Below are 26467 nucleotides of genomic sequence, written 5' to 3' on the forward strand. Positions count from 1 at the left end.
TTTTCTTAGTCGTTATTCCCTTAGTTTCATTTATGCATTTGCTTTGTTTTCAATTGTGAACAACTTGTTGCAATGCAGCAAGGTTATAGAAGATGTGATTTTAGAATATTCTCATATGTAACAAACTTGCTTGTTAAATAGAATTGGCCAAATGAAAAGGAATCCAATCACTCAACGTTCAATTTTCTTTAAATTCTCTGCAATTTTGTACTTGACTCACAAGTCACATGAACAAATTCATTCTTATATCGAGTTCCCTGCTCTGAGTTGGGATTATTCTTGGTTACATCCCTGAATATCCAAATCATATCTCAATTGGTATCATGTTCCGATCCTAAATGTAGGGATTTTAAAAACATTTACTTAAATGTAGGGACTATTTATCAAAAGAGCGTAAAATATAGGGACTAAAAACATATTTAACCCTAAATTTTTTATGATTATCAACCTCCTCGTGAAAAAGGTTCTCCTTTTCCAAGTTGAGAAGGACAAAAAGCCCCCCATGTAGCTACTTTGAGTGGTATAAGATCAAAATCCCACCCTTCATGGTAAGAAAAATCAGCCTACCTTATTTTTTTTTTGGGTAGACAGACGAAATGGCAAAGCCATTATAAACTCAAACTCACACACACAAGTGGAGGTAGCGGGGTTTGAATCCCGGTCATGACATCCGACCTAACAATTTCGACATTTTGCCAGTTGAGCTAGGACTTATGGATAACCTACCTTATTCCTTTGTTAGTTATATATACTGTATGATTAACTTACTATAGAATAGAACTTCATACATTTACGTTGAAATCTCGCAGTCCACGTGTGGCATCCACGTCAACATTGACTTGGTCAAAATTGATCTAGAGGGCCAAAACTGCAAAATGGGCAGTACTTAGGGGCTGAATTGTATTTTATTTTGTTAAGGGGGCCAAAATCACAACTTTTTGATACTTAGGGGGCCAAAACTGCTTTTAAGCCAATAAAATATGAAAAAAATTATTCCTCTAATATCTGAAATGATTTCTTATATCTTTTCTAGACACTCAAACAACCTTCGTCTTCACTTCCAGGCTTCACCCTCTCCCCCTAGCCTATATGGTGCATCTCATCAACTATGATTAAACGATTATGAGATAAGTCAAATAATCGACTAAACCAATCACAAAGAGGACCTCCACCCATCCAATTGTCCGTCCAAAAAAAAGGTAACCCCCATCACAAATAACCCTTTTCATATTATCAACAAACCAGCTGCCGACAGCCATTCCCTCCCCTCCTTTTAGCGCCCACTCTCCTCCCCATATCTTGCCTCCAAAACTCTATACCACATACAACACCCCTCCATCTACACGCATCCTCCAACAATTAACTGGATCAACACTTATTTATTGAAAATATATGCAATGAGGATGCGGACGTAGTCAACAGTGTGTTCTCATCAATCCATTCTTACCACATTTTAATTTTTTTGTTGTTCTCATTTTGTTTTGTCCAAATTAAAATGGGCATGCTTGCAAGCTTAGACCTTTATGTTTTTAAGCTAGTCTAAGTTAACATTCACAATATTACATGTTACAACTGGGGCCAAGTTGTGTCAAGCGAGCGAGAAGATGAACTTAATCTTTTTTTGAGAGGTGAAGCTTCCAAATCCAAGATCAAGATTGAAGATTGGCATTATGAGTGATAGTGGCATCCCCTTTGTTATTTAAGATCCACTTGTAGCCACACTTAGTGTAATTAACATTACTGTTGTCAGACAAAATAATAACATCCTAAGTATTATGTGTAACGAGTATGCTTAATATCTTGAAAGTGAGCATCGCAACCATATCACGAATGATGTGGCGTGACTTGTAGTAGTAATAGTTATTAGAGAAAGGATAATGCTCAATTTTACGAATGATTGGTAGAAGAATGACACCAAAAATATCTGATCCGTTGATTTCAACACAACAACCCCACGTGACTTCTTTCAAAGTAGCAAAATACATTTTTGTTGTTGTTATTTTAAGTGATATTCTTGTCTATGTTGTGTGGCATTCTTCGTACAGAATAGCATTGCTCTTATAGAAAACTTGGTTTCATGGTTTGTTGAAATTTGGCTTTAAAATTGTGATTTGAGAAGCAGAGAAAAACGTGACACGATTTCCTCATCGTAAACTTGTTGGGCACGTTTTCAGGATAAGGTTGGTCGTACCTTGGGTCGTACGCACCAAACGTGACACGATTTTGACAGCTGAAGACCGTTATATAAGGGTTCTTGTGCAGATTTTGAAGGAGAGCTTGAAGAGAGAGAAACTTGGATTACAAAGGAGATAACTTTAGGGTTGAGTGTCTTTGTAGTGAGGATCTCTTGGGTTGGGAAACATTGTAAACACCTTGGGTAGTGAGATTTCACCATTGGAAAGATCAAAAAGCTTCCTTTTGTGTTTTCTCTTAGGATTCAATGAGAGTGTGGGTGACACAAAATGGGTAGAAATTAGGTCTTGTTCTTGCGTAAGCTTATAAGCTAATTTCTTGTAACTCTTTCATCATAGTGGATTGGAGGGCTGCTCTCTCCCCCAGATTAGGTCATATTGGATCGAACTGGGTCAACAATCTTGGTGTGTTTGTTCATTTCTTTCATTGCTTATCTTTATTGCTTTGATTATGTTTGTGGTGTTGCTCTACACTTAGATTTATGTCTGTTTTTGTTGTTGTTGCTTGGAGACACTTTATCTAGTATCTATTGATTACCACTTCCTTTGTTCCACACATCTTTGTTATTCATTGATGTGATTTTGTCCGAATTTACATTACGGCTGAATAGGTTCTTTTACGAAATTCCTATCTCCACAAGATTCTTTTTTCCTTATGTCATACCCACCCTCTCTTAAATAAATACTTCCAAGTCATTTGCTAAAAAAAAAAAAAAAAAAAACTTCCAAGTCATACCCTCCCTTTCTTAAATAAATAAATACTAAATAGAAAATGGATATTTTTAGTGATAAGATTCTTTTATTTGTTTTTGAAGGAGATAAGATTCTTTTATTGTTTGACGCGTTAAATAAACGATTCTTTTTTTGCATTTTCTTTTTAGTATATTTATTTATGATGTCTGAAAATCAGTTTCTTGTTATTGATAAATTCTTTTATTGTTTGATGTCTGAAAATCAGTTTCTTGTTATTTCTTTTTTGATGAGAATCAAGTATTATCAGACATCAAAAAAATTAAAGTATGATATATGTGCAATTATAAAGACTAATCTTTGAGTCGTTGTAATGGAGTCAAAGTTCGGTCATAAAACATTTAATACCGTTGCATTTTTATGATTGAATTTAAATTGAAGACCTTCTACGGTGTAAGAGCTCGCTTACAATTTCATTTTTCTTTTTTGAGAGATAATTTCATTCAAGAAATGCTAGGTCACACTTATTAATAGTCTCTTTTAACACACCCAATAAAAATTAACAATGTGTTCCACTTTTTAATTTCAATTCACCTGAAACTTTGTAAACCTGTTTCCATACATTCTGATTTTTTTAAAATAATTTTATTTAATAGTTGGAGAGAGAAAGAGAAGAAGAACTCTATCCACCATCCAACATAACCACACGACAACCAATTGAACAGCACACGCAGCAAAAGGGAAGTAATTAAAATATGGCACTAGCTAATTGCAACAACAATTTACAATCTCCTTTAACTGTAATCGTTCTTTCTTGATTCCCACACCCGTTTAGAGCACAAGCAGTGGCGGAGGTCTTTATGGCCCATCCGAAAAAATTAAAAAATCAATAATTATAGGTTTACTTTACAAGATTTTATGCAATTTTGTGTCGGTTTTATGTTTTGGTTGATCCAAATTCCTGCAAAGTGGTGTAGTGGCCCATCCGAAAATTTAAATAATTCAATTATAGATCTATTTTGCGAGATTTTATACAATTTTATGTCGGTTTTAGATTTCGGTTTATCCAAATTCCCGCAAATTGGTGTAGTGGCTCACCCGAAAAATTTAAATAATTCAATTATAGGTCTAATTTGCAAGACTTTAAACAATTTTTCAATAGTTAATTTTAGTGGCCCACCCTAACATTTTTTTCTGGCTCCGCCACTGAGCACAAGGTTGACTGTAAAATAAAATTATTAAAAAAAAGATCAGAATAGGTTAATTGAAATTAAAAAGTAGGACACATGGTCAATTTTTATTGGGTGTGTTAAAAGAGAATATTAGTCTGTGTGACCCTAGCATTTTTCGTTTCATTTTTTCTTGATTCCTGCCGATGTCTTTACAACATATAGCATCACTCTAAAATTACTAGTTGTTTATCTCGTAATTGATAATTGGAGTAAACGCTTCATCGTACGTATGAGATCATTGATATGGACATAATTCGTTTTTTTCTCTTCATCGTAGATATGGACATAATTCGTTTAGGTATACTTATTATTATCATCATCATTGATTATCTACGTGTGAGGCTGTAACAGTTGAGTACTTTAATTTTTTGGTACAAGAGTACTTTAATATTAAGCACGTCTTTTATATAATAACCGTTACATTTGACATCAGCTATAGAATATAAATATGTAGAAATTAAGCCATTGAATTAGTATTTTTTTTTTGGTACAAATATATATATTTTTTTTGAAAACTCGGTATCCAATCCATGAATCGACTAATCCGAGGGGACCAATCCCACCGCTCACTTGCGGGGGCTCCGTTTAAAGCCAGAGCAAGTTCTTCATGGACTTAGCCCACCGAAATTGACACCAGAGGGAATCGAACCTGAGACCTCTGAAGGAGCAAACTCCAAGATCCCAAACCAACCGCTGGGCCAACCCAAATGGATGTTTTTGATACAAATATTGAATTAGTAAATTATTCATGAATTAAGGTATGACTTGTTTTTTTTAAGGGTATGGTGTGACTTACTTGAAAACTGCATCATTGAATTAGTAAAATATGCACGAATTGTTTGGTTATGATATATTAGTGTGAAAGTCACTCGATAGTTGCTGATTACATTAATAATCCAATAACTGGTTATTTAAGAATTTGTCATTAAACTACGAAAAAAATGTCATTAAAATAAGGCCTTCTTTTCTACAAGTCGGTCCTAATTTTTCTTTTTAGATTTTCTCTTTCATTTCTTTCAAGGTTTTTCTTTCTAGGATTTCACATAGATCAAGTGTTTTGTTTGGTGATTTTATTGTCTCAGTGCAGTGTTGCTTTGTTCGTCACACTGGTGCAGCATTGGTTGATGCCCTTTCTTAATGCAATGTTCCTTTGGTCTAGATTGAAAAATCAACTTCAATAAATTACAGATTCGATCAAATAACTAGGTCTTCTAGTGTTGTAGATTTGGATGCATTAGTATTACAATCAATTTGATTTTGCCACATTATTTGAAGGCATTTTACTGTTCCATGTTATTTACTTGGATGATGTGATTTTGTTCATAGAATCACTATTTTTGTTTTTAACGATGTTAAATTTGTGTTTTATTATAGTCTACTCTACCAATTTATATTATTAATGTGTGTTTGTTCACAAATTCATCTTTTCTGTTTTAGCGATGTTGAATTTGTGTTTGATTGTAATATACTCTACCAATTTGAATGAATATGATCACTTTTCGGAACCATACATATATACATAAAATTACACATGAGTATATGGCGAGGGGGCAACAAGCTGCGCCACTAAGCCTTTTTGGATGGCAAAACTAATCCTTGTAAACACAACATTCATGGACCTAGGTGACATAATATTGCTATTCATGACCTTTGAACTTTATATAGAAGGTCAACAGCCTCTGGTGCTATGAAGCCAAAAGTGTTAACACAAATGGTGTAAAAACATGTTAATTGTGAGAACACGCTTATCATGTTTGGCCACTTTGCTTGACACAACTTTGAGGGTTGTCTATCCGATTGTAAAAGCCGCGATCCTTAAACCCACAAGTGGTGAAACCCCAGTCAAATCCACATACATATGTTTTCCTCCTATCTCCTTGTAGACCATAATATATGTTGGCCTAAGTGTTGATCTTCCAAATCTAGTGGGTCAGAGAAGAAGTTCACAGGCGGCTCCTTCTTCACAGATATCCCCGCCTCTTGAATATATAAAAAAGGACATCCCTAAGAAAGTCATGCATGTATTTGAATCTGATAAGCTCCTTACAATGAACCGATATCTGAGGATTGCGGGGTACTCTATTAATGACATATGATGACCTAACCCATCAATAAGGACGATGTTATCACTAGTAAAACTGCTACAGTCAAAATCTAGAATCGTACCACGAAGACCATCCAAAGCATTGTCAAAATCAGAGTTCATACCACTTATCCCACTATCTCTCAAAGTATGATCTTGAAGCGCCCAAGATTGGACCCTGGAAGCCACAAAAGTGTACGAGGAAGCCTCTATTGCCGAGTACAAATGCAACACCAACCCTAATAGGCAAAGAAGTCAACATACATTGAAAGTCTCCAAAGAAAGGATCTCCACCAACCACAATGTTTTCAACTGCCCCTCACAACTCTTTATTAAACAACAAAGACACCTCCTCCATGTGAATCAGTTGGCAAGTGCTTAGGTTGAATAGAATTTGGGCGATACATATGCATGATCGAAGTAGAAGAAGCTCGCTCTGAGGATCTTGCAACTATTGAAGACAATGCATTAACTCAACAACCCTGGAAGCTCTCTTCATGGTCAACCCCTCGATAAAACCTTTATCTCGACTAATAGACCCTCGAGAAATTTCACCCACAACGACGGCCTCCTAATGTTTGAAGAGAACAACCCTTATGATGTTTATTACCATCACACGAATGCCAAAAGATCTATGTCTTACGATTATTCAATTCAAGGCCTAATCCTAGCTCGGACCCTCAAATAATGTTCAGTTTTTTAGTCAGCTCCTGAATCCCCTACAATAGACCCATCATCAAGATACCAAACATAAAGAAAAAGCTTGCAATTATCTCTGATCTGAGGAACAAGAGGGTGTAACACAAGACCAAAAATAAAGAAATTAAAGTATAAAATTTCATTTTTAAAACAAAATAAAAAAGAATCAATCCATAAGGTTATAAACAAAAATGTTCAAAGAATTAAAAAAAAAAGCAAAAATAAATTGTATATATACACCTAGTACAACTAAATATATTTTAATTAATAAAAAGAACCACTAAATATTATTTCATAAGAATGCGAACGCGTAACCTTTTCTTTTTTAAATGAGTAATGATAGATACAATGAATGCTTTTTCACGAAAACTTCCCGAGAGAGGTGGCAACTTGATGTCCATTAGATTTCCTGTTAAATTATATAAATTATAACGGATAAAAATGAACTTTATTTATAAGTTATAAGTTCGTAGTGAAAAGACAGTTGTCAAACAGTCTTTTTTATTACCAGACGAGTTTATAATCTATAAGCTAACTTCTTAGCCTTGTCAAATAGTCTTTTTTTCCATCACCAGTTTTGGGACTTAATTAAAAAATGAATAAATTTGTGTAACAATTTTAGGAAAATATGTCGCAAGAGCTCTGCTAGGTTCATCTCTGTTAGGGTTAGGGCCGTATAATGTCATATTCATCCCCTTGTTGATCGATGCCTCTTCTTCCTTTTGGTTGCTTTCGTTTTGCTCCTTGTTTTGTAGTTTGGTATCATTACTAGCCGAGCTTTGTTTCTCCCGCTTACACGCACAATTCATATTCTGTCATTGCTTTGTCGTCTCTTTCCTCTGCGGCAATCGGTTCTCCTTCTAAAAGGGGTTTAATGCCCCGGATCTCGACCACCGTCTCAACTTTAGTTAAGAAATTTTTTATTTTGGTAACTCAATAACTTCCCGGTTTGAGAGATAATAATTGTATTGGATTTTTTTTTTATATTTTTTTTTATGGTTTTTATGTTTTGCTTCTTTGTTCGTGTTCTTTTGTTATTTTTAATTTGCTTCAATATTTTACTCCATCTATTTGATGAAATATCCGAGAGTTCTCACTTTGTTGGTACCATATTTTGAGTAAGGGGTTTTTTTGTGTTTATCACCTAATTCAACATTCTCTCAACTTTACAAAAGACTTGTCAACATATGGTTGAATTGACCAAGTTTAACTAATTATAAATATGTCCAACATCTATATTTTGTAAAAATAATACAAAAACAATGATGCAGGATATACTAGCAGCTATAATAAAATTGAAACGAAATGCGACACTCTAGCAGTATATAAAGTCTTGCTTGTATGGGATTATCACTCATCATTATTTGTATTTCTAATAATGAAGCAAACAGTGATGAGAATGTTACTACATTTTTTTTCTGTATTATTTGCTGTCCTTACTATTTTGGTTTTGATACAAGCTCAGGATCAATCAGGTTTGGATAATTTGTATATAGATGCTTCATGTCACCTAATAATTATTGTTGTAGGCTTGTAGCTGATGTTATCTTAATATAATGTTCCTCTTTTTATATCAGGATTCATTAGCTTAGACTGCGGTCTACCTAAAGATGTCAACTATTCTTCGTTGGAGACAGGCATAAATTACATTTCAGAGGCCAAATTCATAGATTCAGGTGTAAGTAAGAGGATACCTCCTACAGAGATTATTGTTAAACAACAACTAGAACATGTGAGGAGTTTTCCTAATGGAGTGAGAAATTGTTACAGAATAAATGTAACAAGTGATACTAAATATTTAATCAGAGCTACTTTCTATTATGGTAACTATGATGATTTAAATGATCCCCCAGAATTTGATCTTCATTTTGGACCTAATGTCTGGGATACAGTGAACTTCCCCAATGCATCACTCGTCACATTTATGGAGATCATTTACACTCCATCACTAGATTACATACAACCATGTCTTGTTAACACAGGCAAAGGGACTCCATTCATTTCAGTTATTGAATTGAGGACTTTGAACAATAAAGCTTATGTCACATATTCATCTAAATCAATTGTATTATCACTCTTCAGGCGATTCAATTTAGGTTCCATCAGTGACAAAAGTTACAGGTAGGTAAGAATACATTGCAGTGGATTATGTTATGTTTGACAATAAAACAATAACATTAGTTAATACACGTAGATAAATTTTGTATTTTATAAAAAATTATTACATGTGTAATTTTGTTAAGTGTGACACCGGAAGTGAACGGATCAATAAAAAGATTTGAAATTGCATGGTGCCAGCTAGGAACATATTAATTAGCTTACTTCAATATGTATGTAATATCAAAGTCAATTTATTGACAATTTTTTTTGTCATGTACACAAACAACAGGTACAAAGATGATGTTTATGACCGCATCTGGAATCCTTTTAAATCTGGTTTTAAACTATTAAACAGCAGTAACAATGATCTATTACTTCAGAATAACTATGCACTACCAGCAATTGTGATGAGCACAGCTGTTACATCATTAAATCCCAGTGCCCCTTTAAATTTTTCATGGACAGCAAATAATGTAAATGATCAATACTACCTTTACATGCACTTTAATGAGGTTGAAGAGCTGGCAGCAAATGAAACTAGAGAGTTTAATATCACAGTGAATGATAGGTTTTGGTATGGACCTGTGACATCATATATTACTATATTTAGTAGAGAACCTTTTCCTAGAGCCAAAACGTATGAAATTTCCCTCTTTAAGACAGATAATTCAACCCTTCCACCCATAGCTAATGCTATTGAGGTTTATAAAGTAAAAGACTTCTCACAGTCAGAAACTCATCAGGATGATGGTAAGCTAGCTCAAAACATATACCGTACTCTATCCCTAAATATAATATCCTCTTTATATATTTCCTAATGATTTGATTATTTCTTTACCTAAATATAAGTCTAAATATCATACATACTTTTCTACAAAATTGACTTGAAATCCTTTTGAACTGTTCTTTTTATTTTCATACGAAATACTAGTTGATACTATCATGAATATCAAGAACACTTATGGGGTGTCTAGAAATTGGCAAGGAGATCCATGTGTCCCTGTGAATTACATGTGGGAAGGCGTAAACTGTACTATTGATGCCAATAGCATCCCAAGAATCACATCTTTGTAAGTTTACAATCCCTTAAATAAATCATATCCATAAATTCAAGAACTTCAATTATCATTTGATGTTAAATATATCCCTGAAATTATTTTGAAATGAAACCAGGAATTTGTCTTCAAGTGGGTTGACAGGGGAGATATCATCTTCCATATTAAAGTTCACCATATTACAGTACTTGTGAGTTCCTAATCTCATTTGATTAAATAAACAGAAGGCTTGGGTCTGTTTGGACAAGGGGTTTTAGAATTGAGAAAATTATAAAACATTTTTTAAAAAATAAATCGAAAGTGTTTCAAATGTTATATAATCATATATCACGTTCTTATTTCAATTATTTAAAATATTAAATATATATCAAAATATAAACCAGGCAATACGCCTGCGCGCTGGGAAAATAAATCTCATTTGGTTAAATGATGAAATCAAATCTATTCAATTTGGAAATTATTCTCTCTTTATTGGGGATTCAAAATTGTAACTCCGTATTTTTTTTTCTTTCTTTCAGGGATTTATCAAACAATAGCTTAAACGGCCCTTTACCTGATTTTCTGACACAACTGCGGTCTCTAAAAGTCTTGTATGTCCCATGTTGATGCGTTAAATGTAATTTCATCGATTTTTATTATAAAGATAAAAAAGATGTCATATATTTTGTTCTGTGTTAGCAGAAATGTGGGGAAGAACAAACTTGTAGGGTTAGTCCCAAGTGAACTCCTCGATAGATATAAATCAGGTTCACTATCACTGAGGTATGCCTCGTACTAAAAGCTCAATTAATTCCCTACTCCTGAAAAAGATAGACTTGTAATAAAGTATTCTTTTCCTCCTCCTAATATGAACATGGTTTCAGCAATGATATAATAGCTAATATCTTAGAACCTTTATCTTCTTTCAGTGTGGATGATAATCCTGATCTTTGTAAGACGGAATCTTGCAAAAAGAAGAACATTGTAGTACCACTTGTTGCATCTTTTTCAGCATTAGCTGTAATTCTTTTGATTTCTCTTGGAATTTGGTTGTTTAGAAGACAAACAGGTACTTATCAGTTGACATAGGAATGAGTTCATATTTTGAAATAAGGCCTTGTTTATACTATGAATAGTGTATTAATCCATTAGTTGGCAAGTATATCTTATAAGTCGCTATATGGTTTGAAATTGTGGGTGGTTGCGGATGTGGCTATCGCGGTCGCTGTGTTGCACATTGCTCATAATATATATTAGATTCACCGCTCTAGAAAACTTTAGCTATATAGTGTTTTATAGTTGTGTCATCTCGTGTAAAACATTTATTGCTGTCCTGCCACATTTTTTCCCCACATCCTTGCATATTTTCATTGTATTTTATTTATCACAGATGAAGTTACATCTCCAAATTCTGAAAGGGGTTCAATGAAATCAAAACACCAAAAATTCACTTATACTGAAATTCTCAATATTACTGATAACTTCCAAACTATTATTGGAGAAGGAGGTTTTGGAACAGTTTATTTTGGCATTCTACAAGATCAAACTCAAGTCGCTGTTAAGATGCTTTCACCATCATCAATGCAAGGTTATAAGGAATTTCAATCAGAGGTTGGACATAGCATTCTAGTTAAAAAAAAAAAACATATTTAATTTTTATTTCAGTTAATTAATAAATAGAATCTTGCATAATTTCACATTTAACTTTGGTAGAGATCAAATATAAAATACAGGCACAACTTCTAACGATTGTTCATCATAGAAATTTGGTCCCTCTCCTTGGATATTGTGATGAAGGTCAAATCAAAGCATTGATTTACGAATACATGACCAATGGAAATCTCCAACACTTGTTAGGTAATTTATAATTTATCAGCAATGTCAACATCTATAATAGATTTACTACTAGTTTATCTATATTTTAAAGGTTAACATGTAAAGAATATTTTTACATCAACTAAATCGACAAAACATAAGCAAAGGTAGAACACAAACGGATAGCACTTGTGTACCATAATGGTAATGTCACGACCCAAAATTCACAATCGTGACCGGCGCACAAACTAGAACATCCTAGTCCGGCAAGCCCGTTGACGACACTTAACAAACTATAATTTAAACAATTTTTAAATCGAAATTCATTTAAAATGATATCCACTGAAATTTCAACAGAGTATCCTCTGTACTTTGAATATTTTCCAAGATATGAATCCTATCTATAAACTTGTATTATCAACCAGAATCTCAAAGTAACATAACTAGATGTTTGTACAACTCAACAGAACAGTTCTAGACTACCAATAGTTGCAGATACATCGACCATTCAATTTATATACATAGGAAACCTACCAAAAGAGTGACATTGATAGATCCTTAACCCTGCTAGAAGCTTTCTACACAATTGACTTTGAATCTGAAAAAAAAATAGAAAATAAAAGAGTAAGTCACAGGGACTTAGTGAGAGACAACAATCACCACCAACTAGAAGGGAAACACACAAGAGCACGATTAGTTACTTTTCTCAAATCTAATTTTTAATTTACAAGGCTAGTAACCGTATAAAAATATAACAACTCACAATCAAGTGTACCATGAAAATTCATAAAACTTTGTAAATTTATCAAACCAAACAAGACTATAATTTCAATGTTGTCAAGAGGTGAAATCAAATCCACAACTTTAAAGAAAATATAGAAATCGATTATAATGAAAAGGAATCGAGATAATCAAATCCAAATAAAATATAAAAAAAATCGAACTTAATGAAATGAAATCAAAATAATCACTTCAAAGAAAATATAAAACCATATTCAATTTCATAATACCAAAATAATCAACTTTAAATAAAGTATAGAAATCCAAGTTTAGTGAAAATAATCAAATGGGTGAATCGAGAACTAGCTCCATCTCGTTGATAGCCCTCTCCTCCTAATGGTGGCCTTTCCATGGGGCGGCTCCATCTAACGGATAGCTCTTTTCTCTCGACTCAAAACAAAGTGTAAAATAGTTTCAATTAGACAGTTTACCTCTCATTGATAGCCCTCTCCTCCTAATGGCGGCCTTTCCATAGGGGTGGCTCCATCTAATGGGGTAACTCTACCTAATTGAAATCACATACTAGGTACACCTAGGTCGTCGTCATTATAATCATAATTTTCAAAACACCATTCTTAAAACACAATGCTAAAACCATATTTCACAACATAACAAAACTTATTTCAAAATATGTATCATCAAAACTCAATCGAAAATCCACAACTTATAATCATAAGTAAAATCCAAATCCAAATAGAGCGCATATTAATATCGAAAGTTTCCAAAAACATATTTTTCAAACCGTATTTCCCATATCTCCAAAACACATGTCATAATATATGCAACCAAATCTCAATATAACCATTGGCCCAACCAATCATAGATAAATTCAAACAGAGACCATAATAACATCGATGACTTTAAACATGAGCATCATTGAGAAGAAAAAGTTCAAAGGGTGTGTTCCCCATTTTTATAAACACTTTAACATAGAAAATTATCAAAGTATCAATAATATTAATAGGGAAAATATGCGATAATGATCGTTATCAACTCACAGATATGACGAAAGAACTCAATTCCTAGTGATGCCTTTCTGAATGACCACCGGAGAAATTTCCACCGAATCTGAACATCAATAATATTTTCTCATGAATTAGAAACTCATTCCACCACTTCTCTAACTAGAGTTAACCATGAAATCCCTATATTATCCATTCTAACCTACAAAATAATTTCTAACGAATCTTCATGTGTAAATAAACACTAATTGAATTGTAAGTTGATAAATATACCTCAAAGAGTCTCAATGAGCAACTCTCACAATATGGGTATTCTCCTTCTACTTCAAAGCACAAACCCTAACCCCCAAAATTCTACCGATAGAGCTTGAATATGAAGTTGCTTTACTTAGATGACCAATTATTCTTAAGGATGATTGATTTGGGAAAGGAAGGAAAAAGAAATGGAAGAAGAGGAATGAGGGACAGAGAGCTAACGGAAGTGAGAGGAGAATGGAAAGGGAAAGTTATGTGTGTTATGTTTTTTTTTTTTTTTTTTTTTTTTTCTCCCACGTGAGTGTGTAGAAAGTTCTATGTATATTATATTATTATTATTACTTATTTATTTTTGTTTTTTCCCATTTACTAAAACGGTGTGTTTCAGGTAAATACCATTGCCTAATTAGAATGTGCCACGTGGCACACCCTTTAAAAATATATATCAAATAAAACATTTATAAAGTAACATTGGTAGGTGACACACTTTAATTGGCGCATGATATATGCCATTGGTACCTTAGTGGTACCATATAAACTTTTTAGTGCACAATAGTTTATATTATTGTAATAAGAAGTATTATTTTTAAAACATATTGGGAAATGAGAAATAATAAATAATAAGGGTAGACTAATGACAATTTGTCATCGTGAGCTTAGTTCAGTTGGCATGGACGATGCATAAAATATGTAAGGTCGGGGTTTAAAGCCCAACAACCACCACAAAAAAAAAAACATGACTAATGACAATTTTACAACTATTTCATTTGACATTTGAATTTTGTCTCTTGAGACTACAAAATCAAACTCTTCCCACTAACTTGACACACCTTATCTAGGACAAGGGGTTATGAACAAGGCAGAGAGAAGGGCAAGTGTAATGAATATTTCCTATGCTTTCGTTTAAAATGCTTGTTCAGTATTTCAAAGCTAATGTATGTTTGCATGCAGTAGAAAATTCAAATACCTTAAGTTGGAATCAGAGGCTTAACATTGCTGTTGACACAGCCCATGGTAATGTATTGTTTTCGGCGTCATATTTCTTGCATTTTGTACCCGTACATTGCCCTTAATGTGAATTTTCAGGATTGGATTATCTGCATAATGGATGTAAACCACCTATCATGCATAGAGATTTGAAGCCTTCCAACATACTACTTGATAAGAACTTTCATGCAAAGATTGCTGATTTTGGTCTAAGCAGAGCTTTTATTAACGATAATGATTCTCATATATCCACACGCCCTGCTGGTACATTTGGTCATGTTGATCCAGAGTAAGTGTAATATAAAATGTCAATTTAGTTATGTAGATTAACCAGTTTTTAATATTTTTGTAGCATTTGCATTGCATAAATATCCATTTCAAGCAATGGATTACATAACTTTGAAACAAGTGGTAAAGTTACATGATAGTGTGCAAAAACATATATTGCTATGTTCATTTAATTTTCATGTTGTTTTCCCCATATGTATAATAATGAAAAGAAAAGACGACCGACATACATAAGTTTAAGGATGACTTATGCATTTTATTCGTTTGTTTTGTTAATAGATATCAGAGAACAGGAAACACAAATAAAAAAAATGATATCTACAGCTTTGGGATAATTCTATTTGAGTTGATCACTGGCCAAAAAGCACTTGCACAAAGAGCATCCGGAGAAAAAATTCACATACTTCAATGGGCTATTCCTATAATCGAAAGCGGGAATATTCAAAACATAGTTGATATGAGATTGCAGGGTGAATTCAGCATTGATTCTGCGTGGAAAGTTGTAGAGATAGCCATGTCATGCATTTGTCAAACTGAAACTGAAAGGCCAGACATAAGCCAAATATTGGCAGAGCTAAAGATATGTCTCTCTTTGGACATGGTTCAGTGTGGAAGCACAAGATCTAGAGATGAATTGGTTTCTTTAGCTATTGAATCAGAAACCGCTATTTTAGCTAGATAACCATCATTTATGATAATATTTAGGCTCAAAATGCAAATATGTCTCGTTTTGGTTTTAGTCCCTGCAAATTTTTTTTGTTGTTTTTGGTCCCTGCAAATATGTCTCATTTTGGTTTTGGTCCCTGGCTCCACTTTTGTGATAATTTGCACACGTGTCACATGATGACTTAACCATTTATTAGAGAAATAGTCCCTGCAAAATCTTTTGATTTTGAAAAAGGTCCTTGCAAAATATTTTGCAGGGACCAAAAACAACAAAATTTTTTTGCAGGGACTAAAACCAAAACGAGGCATATTTGCAGGGACCAAAACCATATTTTAGCCTAATATTTATGTCCTATATTCAGTGTCAATCCAAATGCAGTAGTACATTAGTCCTTGTTGTGTTATACAAAACAATTTGTATTTTGAAGTTTCAATGAATAAAAAATTAGTGTGCCAACTACTATAGTATTATTGATGTTTAATTAGAAGCACTATTTTTCTCCTAAACTATCATGAAGAATAATGTGCATAGAAAAACAAATTAATTGTTAGTTGTTACTCCAGAGATGTAGAGTGGCTGCCATGAAATATGAATGAATTCTAAAGGCATTAAACAATTGGACCTGTAGGCAACAACCTCTCCGGTCACTACTGGGAGGAACAATCTGGAAGAGGTGATAAAAAATACTAAGGAGAGACAGTTTACGATTTATTGGCTGTCACAAGCATCGAATAAATTCCCAGCTTTATTTTGAAGGGGAAGAGATGAGAGGGCTTTTAAAAAAACAGAAGGAGCAAATAGAAGAAATATAGGACTTTGAGAGGGGAGGGTTTTGGCGGTTGATTTTTCTTTACAATACAAAATCTTAATTTCCAGCTTGATTTAAAGAAGGAGGTTGGTAGTTTCCTTTTATCTCAGCATGATATTATATTATCAACCATTTGTAAAACTACATTTTTAAATTTTGAAGAAAACTGAGATAAGCAAATAGATTGTCCATAATCTAACTAAGAAGTAAGAAGGCTACATTTACATACCTTATTGCATTGAGTATGTTTTAAGTAGTTTTTGTTGACGCAAACACATTTTAAGTAACGAAATGCTAAAAACACATTTATGTATAAAAGTGAAATAATAGAACTCTTGACGTGAACAATTATATGCATTTGTTTTAAAACAAAGCTAATGTAAAAAAATTGTTTTCTATATTTCCATTAACTAGCTGTATCTAGCTAGCATTTCATTGTATCTTTATTACAACTGCGAGGTTTAGGATTCGAATCGGATTGGCAATGTTCATTTAATAATAGTACTTTGTCATTTGAATCAAGTCTTACGAACGTCTTACACCTTATTAACAAGTTAAAATGAAGATATATTTGAAAAAATAAAAATAGAAACTAATTTTATAAAGTAAACTAGTTCTAACTTATCATGAATTATTTATGCGTGATTAGAATCAAACAAAGATTTTGCTTATGCTAATTGATTTCATTTCCTGGGTCAACAATTGTATTATGCAAATATATGTGATAAAAAATAAAATGAAAACAATTAAAAAAAAACAAAAGAAAGAAACAACAATCTTAAGAAGCACCAAGGAGTATCCTAAACCATGGAGGTCTCAATGGGATGAAGAAGCAGAGTTTCAGGACCGTCTCAAACGTTTTAGGAGGGTTTGATCTAATTTTGAGCCTTGTTCTAATTTTGGGAACTCAAAATTAATGAAAAACTTATGTCAATCGGTGAGGAGAAAACAAGGTTTTGGAAGACAAGTCGAAAGTTTGGTAGGATACAAGAGAAAGGGTGAGCCTATTCTAAAATCACGTGTGAAAGGGATGATTTTGGATGATGGTATTTGAAGTTTTTATTTCAATTTAAGAGTGTTATGGTCATTTTGGCTAAACTAAATCCAGAAGACCCATGTTCTTGGTTAGAGATAATCCACAATGCATGGAAAGGAGTTCATCATGAAGAATGTCCTTAGAATATGAAATGAAGCCAAAAAGGCGAGCAATCCAAACACTAGTTGAATTGCGGATTACACCTCTAAATCTAGCTCGAGTGGGGCAGCCAAAGCAACCACCATCAACAAACCTATCTTTAATGAAGCCGTTATGTGTATCGTTGAAACGAGTGAAAAGTTTCAGACAAGGAGCAGGCAGCCAAGGACAAGCGATATAGAAGGGTAGTCTCATTTACAAAGTAAGTAGCATTACAGTTGCTCGAAGTCCCCCATATGCCTGCCACAGAGGTTGATTTGAGAACCATAGATACCTATTTTGAGCCAAGTTCTTTTGTCTTGAGCAAAGAAAAATCTGGAGAGGTGAAGCCAAAGATTAAGCCAAAGGTTTTTCGTGTGATAACTGATAACAATCTCAGACTCAATGGAGGAAGGTTTCCTCAATCCTCATCAACTCCACAACGAGTGCAAAGGGTAGAGGGCTTCAAATTTCTATGATGCAACATGGATAAAATGGGGACCGAGTTATGGCATGCAAGCCAGAAGAGGAACTTACCCTTTTTAGGGAGGTGGAGCTTCCAAATCCAATGACAAAACTGAAATGCAATGAATTGCTTATTTAATAAAAAAAAGTAAAAATTTTAAAGTAATCTTTAACTTTTTTACAATGGACATAAATTAGTACCTGTATTATTTTGAGTTACTACTAATTTTTCTTTGGTATAACAATGTCATGATTTATTTGTGTTTTTTTTTGTTGGTCAAACTAAAATGAGTACGGTTGTTTGACGTGTTGAATAATAAGGCTCTTTAGGTAGAAGTTTCGTGATAATCCTAAGCAGATGTCTTTTCCGTCATGTCAGTCTAGAATTAAGGTTTGAAAATCTTATAAAATAGAATTAAGGTTGAAATAGTTGTTGTTTATCTCGTTAATGACAATTGGAGGGAGCAGACCTGGTTAAGGCTTGGAGGGCCACTAGAGTAAACGTCTTTATGCACATTTCATTTTTATTTTTTGGTTACATATGCAGATTTAGTTTAGGTATATACTTTTTGTTTTGGTCAAGATATTTAGGTCTACTTTATCCAAACAAAAAATGTGCTAGAAAATATAAAAAATGAACATGAGCACCGTTCCTTATTATTATTATTATTAGAGACCATTTACGTGTGACTGTGAGGGTGTGACAGGTTGAGTACTTTGATTTTATTTTTGGGACAGAGAGCACTTTGATATTAAGCAACGTCTTTTAAATATAACCGTTACATCAGAAATCAGCTGGAATATAAATATATTAGAAGTTACACCATTGAATTAGTAAATTATTCATGAATTAAGATATGACTTTGAATTAGTAAATTATTCATGAATTAAGATATGACTTACTTGCAAATTACATCATTGAATTTGTAAAATATGGTTGAATTGTTTAGTTATGATATATTATTGTGCGAGTCATTTGATTCTTGTAAACTTTACTTACTTTACGGTCGAACTCCAAACAACTTCTAGTTCCTTATAATAATAAATTGGACCTCCATAACTCCTATCTCAACAAACAAAAATACCAAAATTGTTAGGTCAGACACCGTGATCGAGTTCGAACATGAACCGCTCCATTTGTTTGTGAGTTTCGGTAGTTATTTACCATTTCGTTTATCTACACAATAATAATAAACTATTCTAAACCATATTTTGAAAAAAAATAGTAATTTTTTAACTCATTAGTATTTTGAAGAAATAATTCAAAAACCGGGATATATTATAATAAAGTTGAAGAGGAATGCGACACTCTAGTACGTAGTATATAAATTCTTGCTTGTATAGGATTAACACTCATCATTGTTTGTATTTAAAATAATGAAGCAAACAATGATGAGAATGTTACTGCATTTTCTTTTGGTATTGTTTGGTGTCCTTACTACTTTTGTTTTGATACAAGCTCAGGATCAATCAGGTTTGTTTATGAATTTGTCTATAGCTGCTTTCTGTCACATATTTGTTACTAGTAATATATTATTGTAGTTGATGTTACCTTAATTTGTTCTTCAATTTATATGTATCAGGATTCATTAGCATAGATTGTGGCCTACCTAAAGATATCAACTATTCTTCGTTGGACACAGGCATAAATTATATTTCAGATGCCAAATTCATAGATGCAGGTGTAAGTAAGAAAATAGCAGAGACTGATATTAAACAGGAACTACAATATGTGAGGAGCTTTCCAAGTGGAGTGAGAAATTGTTACAGAATAAATGTAACAAGTGGTATTAAATATTTAATCAGATCTTCTTTCTATTACGGAAACTATGATGATTTAAATGAGCCACCAGAATTTGATCTTCATTTTGGACCTAATGTTTGGGATACAGTGAAGTTAACTAATATATCACACATCACAGACAGTGAGATCATATACACTCCATTATTAGATTACATACAACCATGTCTTGTTAACACAGGAAAAGGGACTCCATTCATTTCAGTTATAGAATTGAGGACTTTGAACAATGAAGTTTATGTCACAAACTCAGCTAAATCAGTAGTATCACCCTTGAGACGATCTGATGTAGGTTCCATCGCAAACGAATACAGGTAAGATCTGCTATTGAATTTATATGATCTGATCATATAATTTTTTTTAGGAGGGATTTTCATAATATTCTAAACATTTTTGAAAAAAATCCAAAAACATGAAGGGTACATATGATCTGACTTAAATATTTGAAAGACAAAAAATTGATGAGAAATTTTAGACGAACTAAAATCAGAATTTGAAAATTTTATAGGGATCGAAAAATTATTTAACATAATACTTAAAATATAAATAAGTAAGATCAAGGTTAATTACTGATAATTGTCTTGGTAATGTACATACAATAGGTACAAAGATGATGTTTATGACCGGATCTGGTTTCCTTCTAATTCTAGTTTTAAACGATTACACATCTCACCTGGCACTGCTAGTCTATTACTTGGGAATAATTATGAACTACCAGCAATTGTGATGAACACTGCTGTTACATCAGAAACTCCCAGTGCCCCTTTAAATTTTTCATGGGAAGCAGATAATGTAAATGACCAATTCTATCTCTACATGCACTTTAAAGAGGTTGAAGAGCTGGCAGCAAATGAAACCAGATCATTTAATATCACAGTGAATGACAAGTTTTGGTATGGAAATGTGACGCCAAAATCACTATATACTACTGCATTTAGTACAAAACCTTTGACTGGAGCCACAAGGTATCTATTTTCCCTTTCTAAGACAGAGAATTCAACCCTTCCACCAATCCTCAATGCCTATGAGGTTTATAAAGTAAAACTTTTCTCGCAATTGGAAACTCATCAGGATGATGGTAAGCTGGCTTAGCACATATACTACCGTACTCTATTATCGCTAAATATAAGATCTTCTTCTTGTGTAACAAGTGTGAGTTAGAAGTCTTGCATTGTTAAGAAAAGTGGAGGTTGAACACTTTATAAATGAGACGATCTATAAACTCATTATCTTAAGATTTTGGATATACGTGTGCTGTCTCTCTCACTTTGTATGCTTGCTCTTGTCTAATGTGGGTGATACTCCAGCCTCCCCTCATATACCTAACACTTCATATATTTTCTACGTACTCTAAATATCTAACATAATTTTCTGCATTCTCTAATAAATATTTTAATGTAAACATAAACAAATTATCTCTCTCCAAAGATCACACATGTTTTTAGTCGCTCTAATTTTTTTTCGACTTTTAATCTTCTAAATACTACAAGAAATTTGCCATTTAACAACAGCAGAAACCTTAGGTAAAGGTCCAAAAACTCATTGGTATAGGTCATAAAACCTACACCCACGGACGCCTGTTGCTGTCTACAATATTTTGCTATACCAACGGCAAAAAGCCGTCCTAATAGCTTCTACCAACGGATAATTAGCCCGTTGGAAAAGATTTCGGGGCTATAGCAACAACATTATACACCTATTTAATAGCTTTAGCCAACACATATATCCGTTGGTATATGACTAGACTGTCCGTTGCTATATGACAAATTTCTTGTAGTGAAAAGTTTTGCATCAACACTTTTGGTCCCTACTTTTAAGTTAACTCATGCGTAGATTTCATATTTTTTAATAAATTTTGCAGAAATGTGTATAATATTATAACAATCTCTTCAAATCCTTTTTAACTGTTGTTTTGAATACAAAATACTAGTTGATACTATCACAAACATCAAGAATACTTATGGGGTGACTAGAAATTGGCAAGGAGATCCATGTGGTCCTGTGAATTATATGTGGGAAGGCCTAAATTGTAGTATTGATGGCTATAGCATCCCAAGAATCACATCTCTGTAAGTTTACAATCCCTTAATAAATAAACCATATGCATAACTTCAAAAACTTTTATCCTCTAAAATTATATTTGGAAATGCAACCAGGAATTTGGCTTCAAGTGGATTGACAGGGGAGATACCATCTTCCATCTCAAAGCTCACTATGTTAGAGTACTTGTGAGTTTCTAATCTCATTTGATTAAATAAAAAAACTATAAAATGTAAATGCGTTTCCAATGTTATATAATCATATTTCATGCTATTACTTTAGTTATTTTAAATATATATATATATATATATATATATATATATATATATATATATATATATATCAAAATATAGACCGGGCATATATGCCTGCGCACTGGGAGAATAAATCTCATTTGGTTCCAAACATAAATAGCTTATCAAGTATAAGAGCTTATGATGTAAGCTCTAATGTTATAAGCCCTCATGCTATAAGCATCTATATAAGCTGTTTATCCAAACGGGGCCTAAATGATGAAGCCAAATCTATTCAATTTGGAAATTATTCTCACTTTATTGGGGGTTCACAATTGTAACTCTTTAATTAAATTTTTTCTTTCAGGGATTTATCAAACAATAGCTTAAACGGCCCATTACCTGATTTTCTGATGCAACTGCGGTCTCTGAAAGTCTTGTATGTCCCATGTTGTCGCATTAAATTTTATTTCATTGATTTATTATTATACAGATAAAAAAGATGTCATATATTTTTTTTCCTGTGTTAGCAGAAATGTGGGGAAGAATAAACTTGTAGGGTTAGTCCCAATTGAATTCCTTGATAGATCAAAATCAGGTTCACTATCACTGAGGTATGCCTCATACTAAAAGGTCTATTAATTCCCTACTCATGAAAAAGATAGACTTGCAATAAAGTATTTTTTTCTTCCTGTAATCTTAATAATCATGAATTAGGCAATGAAAATTGAGTTTTATTCCTCCTAACATGAACATGATTTCACCAAATATATGATAGCTAATATCTTAGCACCTTATCTTCTTTCAGTGTGGATGATAATCCTGATCTTTGCATGACGGAATCCTGCAAAAAGAAGAACGTTGTTGTACCACTTGTTGCATCTTTATCAGCATTAGCTGTAATTCTTTTGATTTCTCTTGGAATTTGGTTGTTTAGAAGAAAAACAGGTACTTATCAGTTGACAAAGGAATGAGTTCATATTTCAAATAAGGTCTTGTTTATATTTTGGATAGTGTATTAATCCATCAGTTTGCATGTATATCTTACAAGTTGCTATATGGTTCGAAATTGTGGTTGTGGTTGCGGATGTGGCTATTGTGGTCGCTTTGTTGCGCATTGCTCATAACATATATTAAATTCAACTCTCCATAAAAACTTTAGCTATATGGTGTTTTAAACTTGTGTCATCTTGTGTAAAACTTTAATTGCAATCCTGCAACAGTTTTTTCCCACATCCTTTCATACTTTCATTGAATTTTATTTATCACAGATGAAGATACGTCTCCAAATTCTAATAATAAGGGTTCAATGAAATCAAAACACCAAAAATTCAGTTATACCGAAATTCTTAAAATTACGGATAACTTCAAAACTATCATTGGAGAAGGAGGATTTGGAAAAGTTTACTTTGGCATTCTAAAAGATCAAACTCAAGTCGCTGTTAAGAGGCTTTCACCATCATCAAAGCAAGGTTATAAGGAATTTCAATCAGAGGTTAGACATTGCATTCAAGTTAGAAAACAACATATCTAATTTTTTTTTTCAAGTAATAAATAGAATCCTACATAATTTTCACAGTTAACTTTGGTGGAGATAAAATTTATGGTTAATTAAGTTTTTAGTCCCTATAAATATTCGCAGTTTTGTTTTTAGTCCCTACAAAATAAAATCACACTTTTTAGTCCCTGTGACATTTTCCTTAAGCATTTTAGAAACCAAAAATATTGATGGAAATTTTTTACAGGGACTAAAAATGCTGATGGAAAATTTTATAGGAACTAAAAAGTGTGATTTTATTTTGTAGGGACTAAAAACAAAATTATGAATATTTATAGGGACCATTTACTTAATTAACCCTAAAATTTAAAATGCAGGCACAACTTCTAATGGTTGTTCATCATAGAAATTTGGTCCCCCTACTTGGATATTGTGATGAAGGTCAAACCAAAGCATTGATTTACAAATACATGGCCAATGGAAATCTCCAACAATTATTAGGTAATTATATTTATCAGCAATGTCTATATCCATAATAGATTTACTACTTTCAGTTATTCTATATTTTTAAGGTTAACATGCGAAGAATATTTTCACATCAACTTAATCGACAAAACATAAGCAGAGGTAGAATAAAAACCCATATACACTTTTTAGTGCACAATAGTTTATACTATTGTAATAAGAAGGATTATTTTAAGAAATAATTGGGAAAGGAGAAATAATTATTAATAAGGGTAACCCATTTGGGGTTGGCCTAGTGGTTGGCTTGGGATCTTGGAGTTTGCTCCTTCAGAGGTCTCAGGTTCGATTCCCTCTGGTGCCAATTTCGGTGGGCTAAGTCCATACAGAGCTTGCTCTGGCTTTAAACGGGGCCCCCGCAAGTGGGCGGTGGGATTGGTCCCCTCGGATTAGTCGATTCTTGGATCGGATACCGAGTTTTCAAAAAAAATAAAATAATAATATTATTAATAAGGGTAGACTAATGACAATTTTATAACTGTCCCATATGAGATTTGAATTCTGACCACAAAATCAAGCTCTTACCACTGAGTTGACACACATTATTGACGTCAAAAGGTCATGAACAAGGAAGGTAGATGGGGTGTAATGAATTTCTATGTTTTCGTTTTAAATGATATTTCAAGACTAATGTATGTTTGCTTGCAGTAAAAAATTCAAATATCCTAAGTTGGAATGAGAGGCTTAACATTGCAGTTGACACAGCCCATGGTAATGTATTGTTTTTGGCGTCGTATTTCTTGCATTTTGTATCCGTGCATTTCCCTTAATGTTAATTTTCAGGATTGGATTATCTGCATAATGGATGTAAACCACCTATTATGCATAGAGATTTGAAGCCTTCCAACATACTACTAGATGAGAATTTTCATGCAAAGATTGCTGATTTTGGTTTAAGTAGAGCTTTTGGTAACGACGATGATTCTCATATATCCACACGCCCTGGTGGTACATTTGGTTACGTTGATCCAGAGTAAGTGTGATATATAAATTCTATTTAGATTAGCCAGATTTTAATATTTTTGTAGCATTTTCTTGTGACAAATATCCATTTCAAGCAATGGGTTACTTAACTTTGAAACAAGTGGTAAAGTTACATGATAGACAGTGTGCAAAAACGATTGCTATGTTCATTTTTTTCCCCCTACATATAGTACTATTCCGTTCTGGTTTATAACATGTATAATAATGAAAAGAAAGGACGACATACATAGGTTTAAGGATAACTTATACGTCTTATTTGTTTGTTTTCTTAATAGATATCAGAGAACAGGAAACACAAATAAAAAAAATGATATCTACAGCTTTGGGATAATTCTATTTGAGCTGATCACCGGCCGAAAAGCACTAGTAAAAGCATCCGGAGAAAAAATTCACATACTTCAATGGGCTATTCCTATAATTGAAAGTGGAAATATTCAAAACATTGTTGATATGAGATTGCAGGGTGAATTCAGCATTGATTCTGCATGGAAAGTTGTTGAGGTAGCCATGGCATGCATTTCTCAAACTGCAACTGAAAGGCCAGACATAAGCCAAATATTAGCAGAGCTAAAGGAATGTCTATCTTTGAGCATGGTTCAGAGAAAGCGTGGAAGCACAAGATCTAGAGATGAATTGGTTTCTTTCGCTACTGTATCAGAAACCACTATTTTAGCTAGATAACCACCCATTATAATTATATTTTTGTCCTATATTAAGTGTTACGCTAAATGTCCTAGTATGTTAGTTCTTGTTGTGTTAAATATAATGTATAGTATGGAAGTTTTCTAGGAATCAAAAAATTAGTGTACCAACTACTATAGTATGAGTGATGGATGCTTAATTAGAAGTACTAATGTGCATGGAAAGTTAAATAAATTGTTAATTGTTACTCTAAAAACCAAAATTTGATCGATTCACTAATTGTTGAAAAGATTTATTTGATAATTACAAAAGATGCCCCAACCAATGTGTTATCTTATGAGTAAAATCATGTTAGTGTTTAATTTTATATTAAGAGTTTTTGAAGAAAAAATAACCAATACAAGAAAAGATAAATGTCATAATCAGTACTGCAAAAAGGTCCATTTCAGCTAAAACATAATACGTACGAGTGAATTCTAAAGACATAATACCTCTCTGGTGCGAGGAACAATTTGG

At 33.0% G+C, this 26467-nt stretch overlaps 2 protein-coding genes and 1 long non-coding RNA gene across 3 annotated transcripts; 2 read left to right on the top strand and 1 right to left on the bottom strand.

Annotated features, from left to right (window-relative positions):
- Positions 1 to 8164: 8164 nt before the first annotated feature.
- LOC120575758 (probable LRR receptor-like serine/threonine-protein kinase At1g05700) lies at positions 8165 to 15916 on the top strand. Its single transcript, XM_039829605.1, has 13 exons — positions 8165 to 8371; positions 8474 to 9017; positions 9286 to 9746; positions 9928 to 10066; positions 10170 to 10241; positions 10570 to 10641; positions 10733 to 10813; positions 10960 to 11099; positions 11421 to 11641; positions 11764 to 11887; positions 14794 to 14856; positions 14929 to 15118; positions 15397 to 15916. Exons 1-13 carry the CDS (start codon positions 8275 to 8277, stop codon positions 15797 to 15799), a joined length of 2607 nt encoding a protein of 868 aa, XP_039685539.1. The 5' UTR covers positions 8165 to 8274; the 3' UTR covers positions 15800 to 15916.
- LOC112417466 (uncharacterized) lies at positions 12375 to 14134 on the bottom strand. Its single transcript, XR_003007942.2, has 3 exons — positions 13861 to 14134; positions 13624 to 13693; positions 12375 to 12443 (listed from the first exon to the last, which is right to left on the bottom strand). It is a non-coding gene; the product is annotated as an uncharacterized lncRNA (long non-coding RNA).
- A 3598-nt stretch (positions 15917 to 19514) lies between the features above and the next one.
- LOC11434037 (probable LRR receptor-like serine/threonine-protein kinase At1g05700) lies at positions 19515 to 26185 on the top strand. The gene is made up of 13 exons (XM_003627021.3): positions 19515 to 19705; positions 19815 to 20346; positions 20635 to 21110; positions 21963 to 22101; positions 22189 to 22260; positions 22673 to 22744; positions 22839 to 22919; positions 23114 to 23253; positions 23577 to 23800; positions 24181 to 24304; positions 24974 to 25036; positions 25109 to 25298; positions 25585 to 26185. Exons 1-13 carry the CDS (start codon positions 19609 to 19611, stop codon positions 25988 to 25990), a joined length of 2616 nt encoding a protein of 871 aa, XP_003627069.2. The 5' UTR covers positions 19515 to 19608; the 3' UTR covers positions 25991 to 26185.
- Positions 26186 to 26467: the final 282 nt, after the last annotated feature.

The sequence above is a fragment of the Medicago truncatula genome, chromosome 8 (genome assembly GCF_003473485.1).
Source record: "Medicago truncatula cultivar Jemalong A17 chromosome 8, MtrunA17r5.0-ANR, whole genome shotgun sequence".
Lineage (NCBI taxonomy): Eukaryota > Viridiplantae > Streptophyta > Magnoliopsida > Fabales > Fabaceae > Medicago > Medicago truncatula.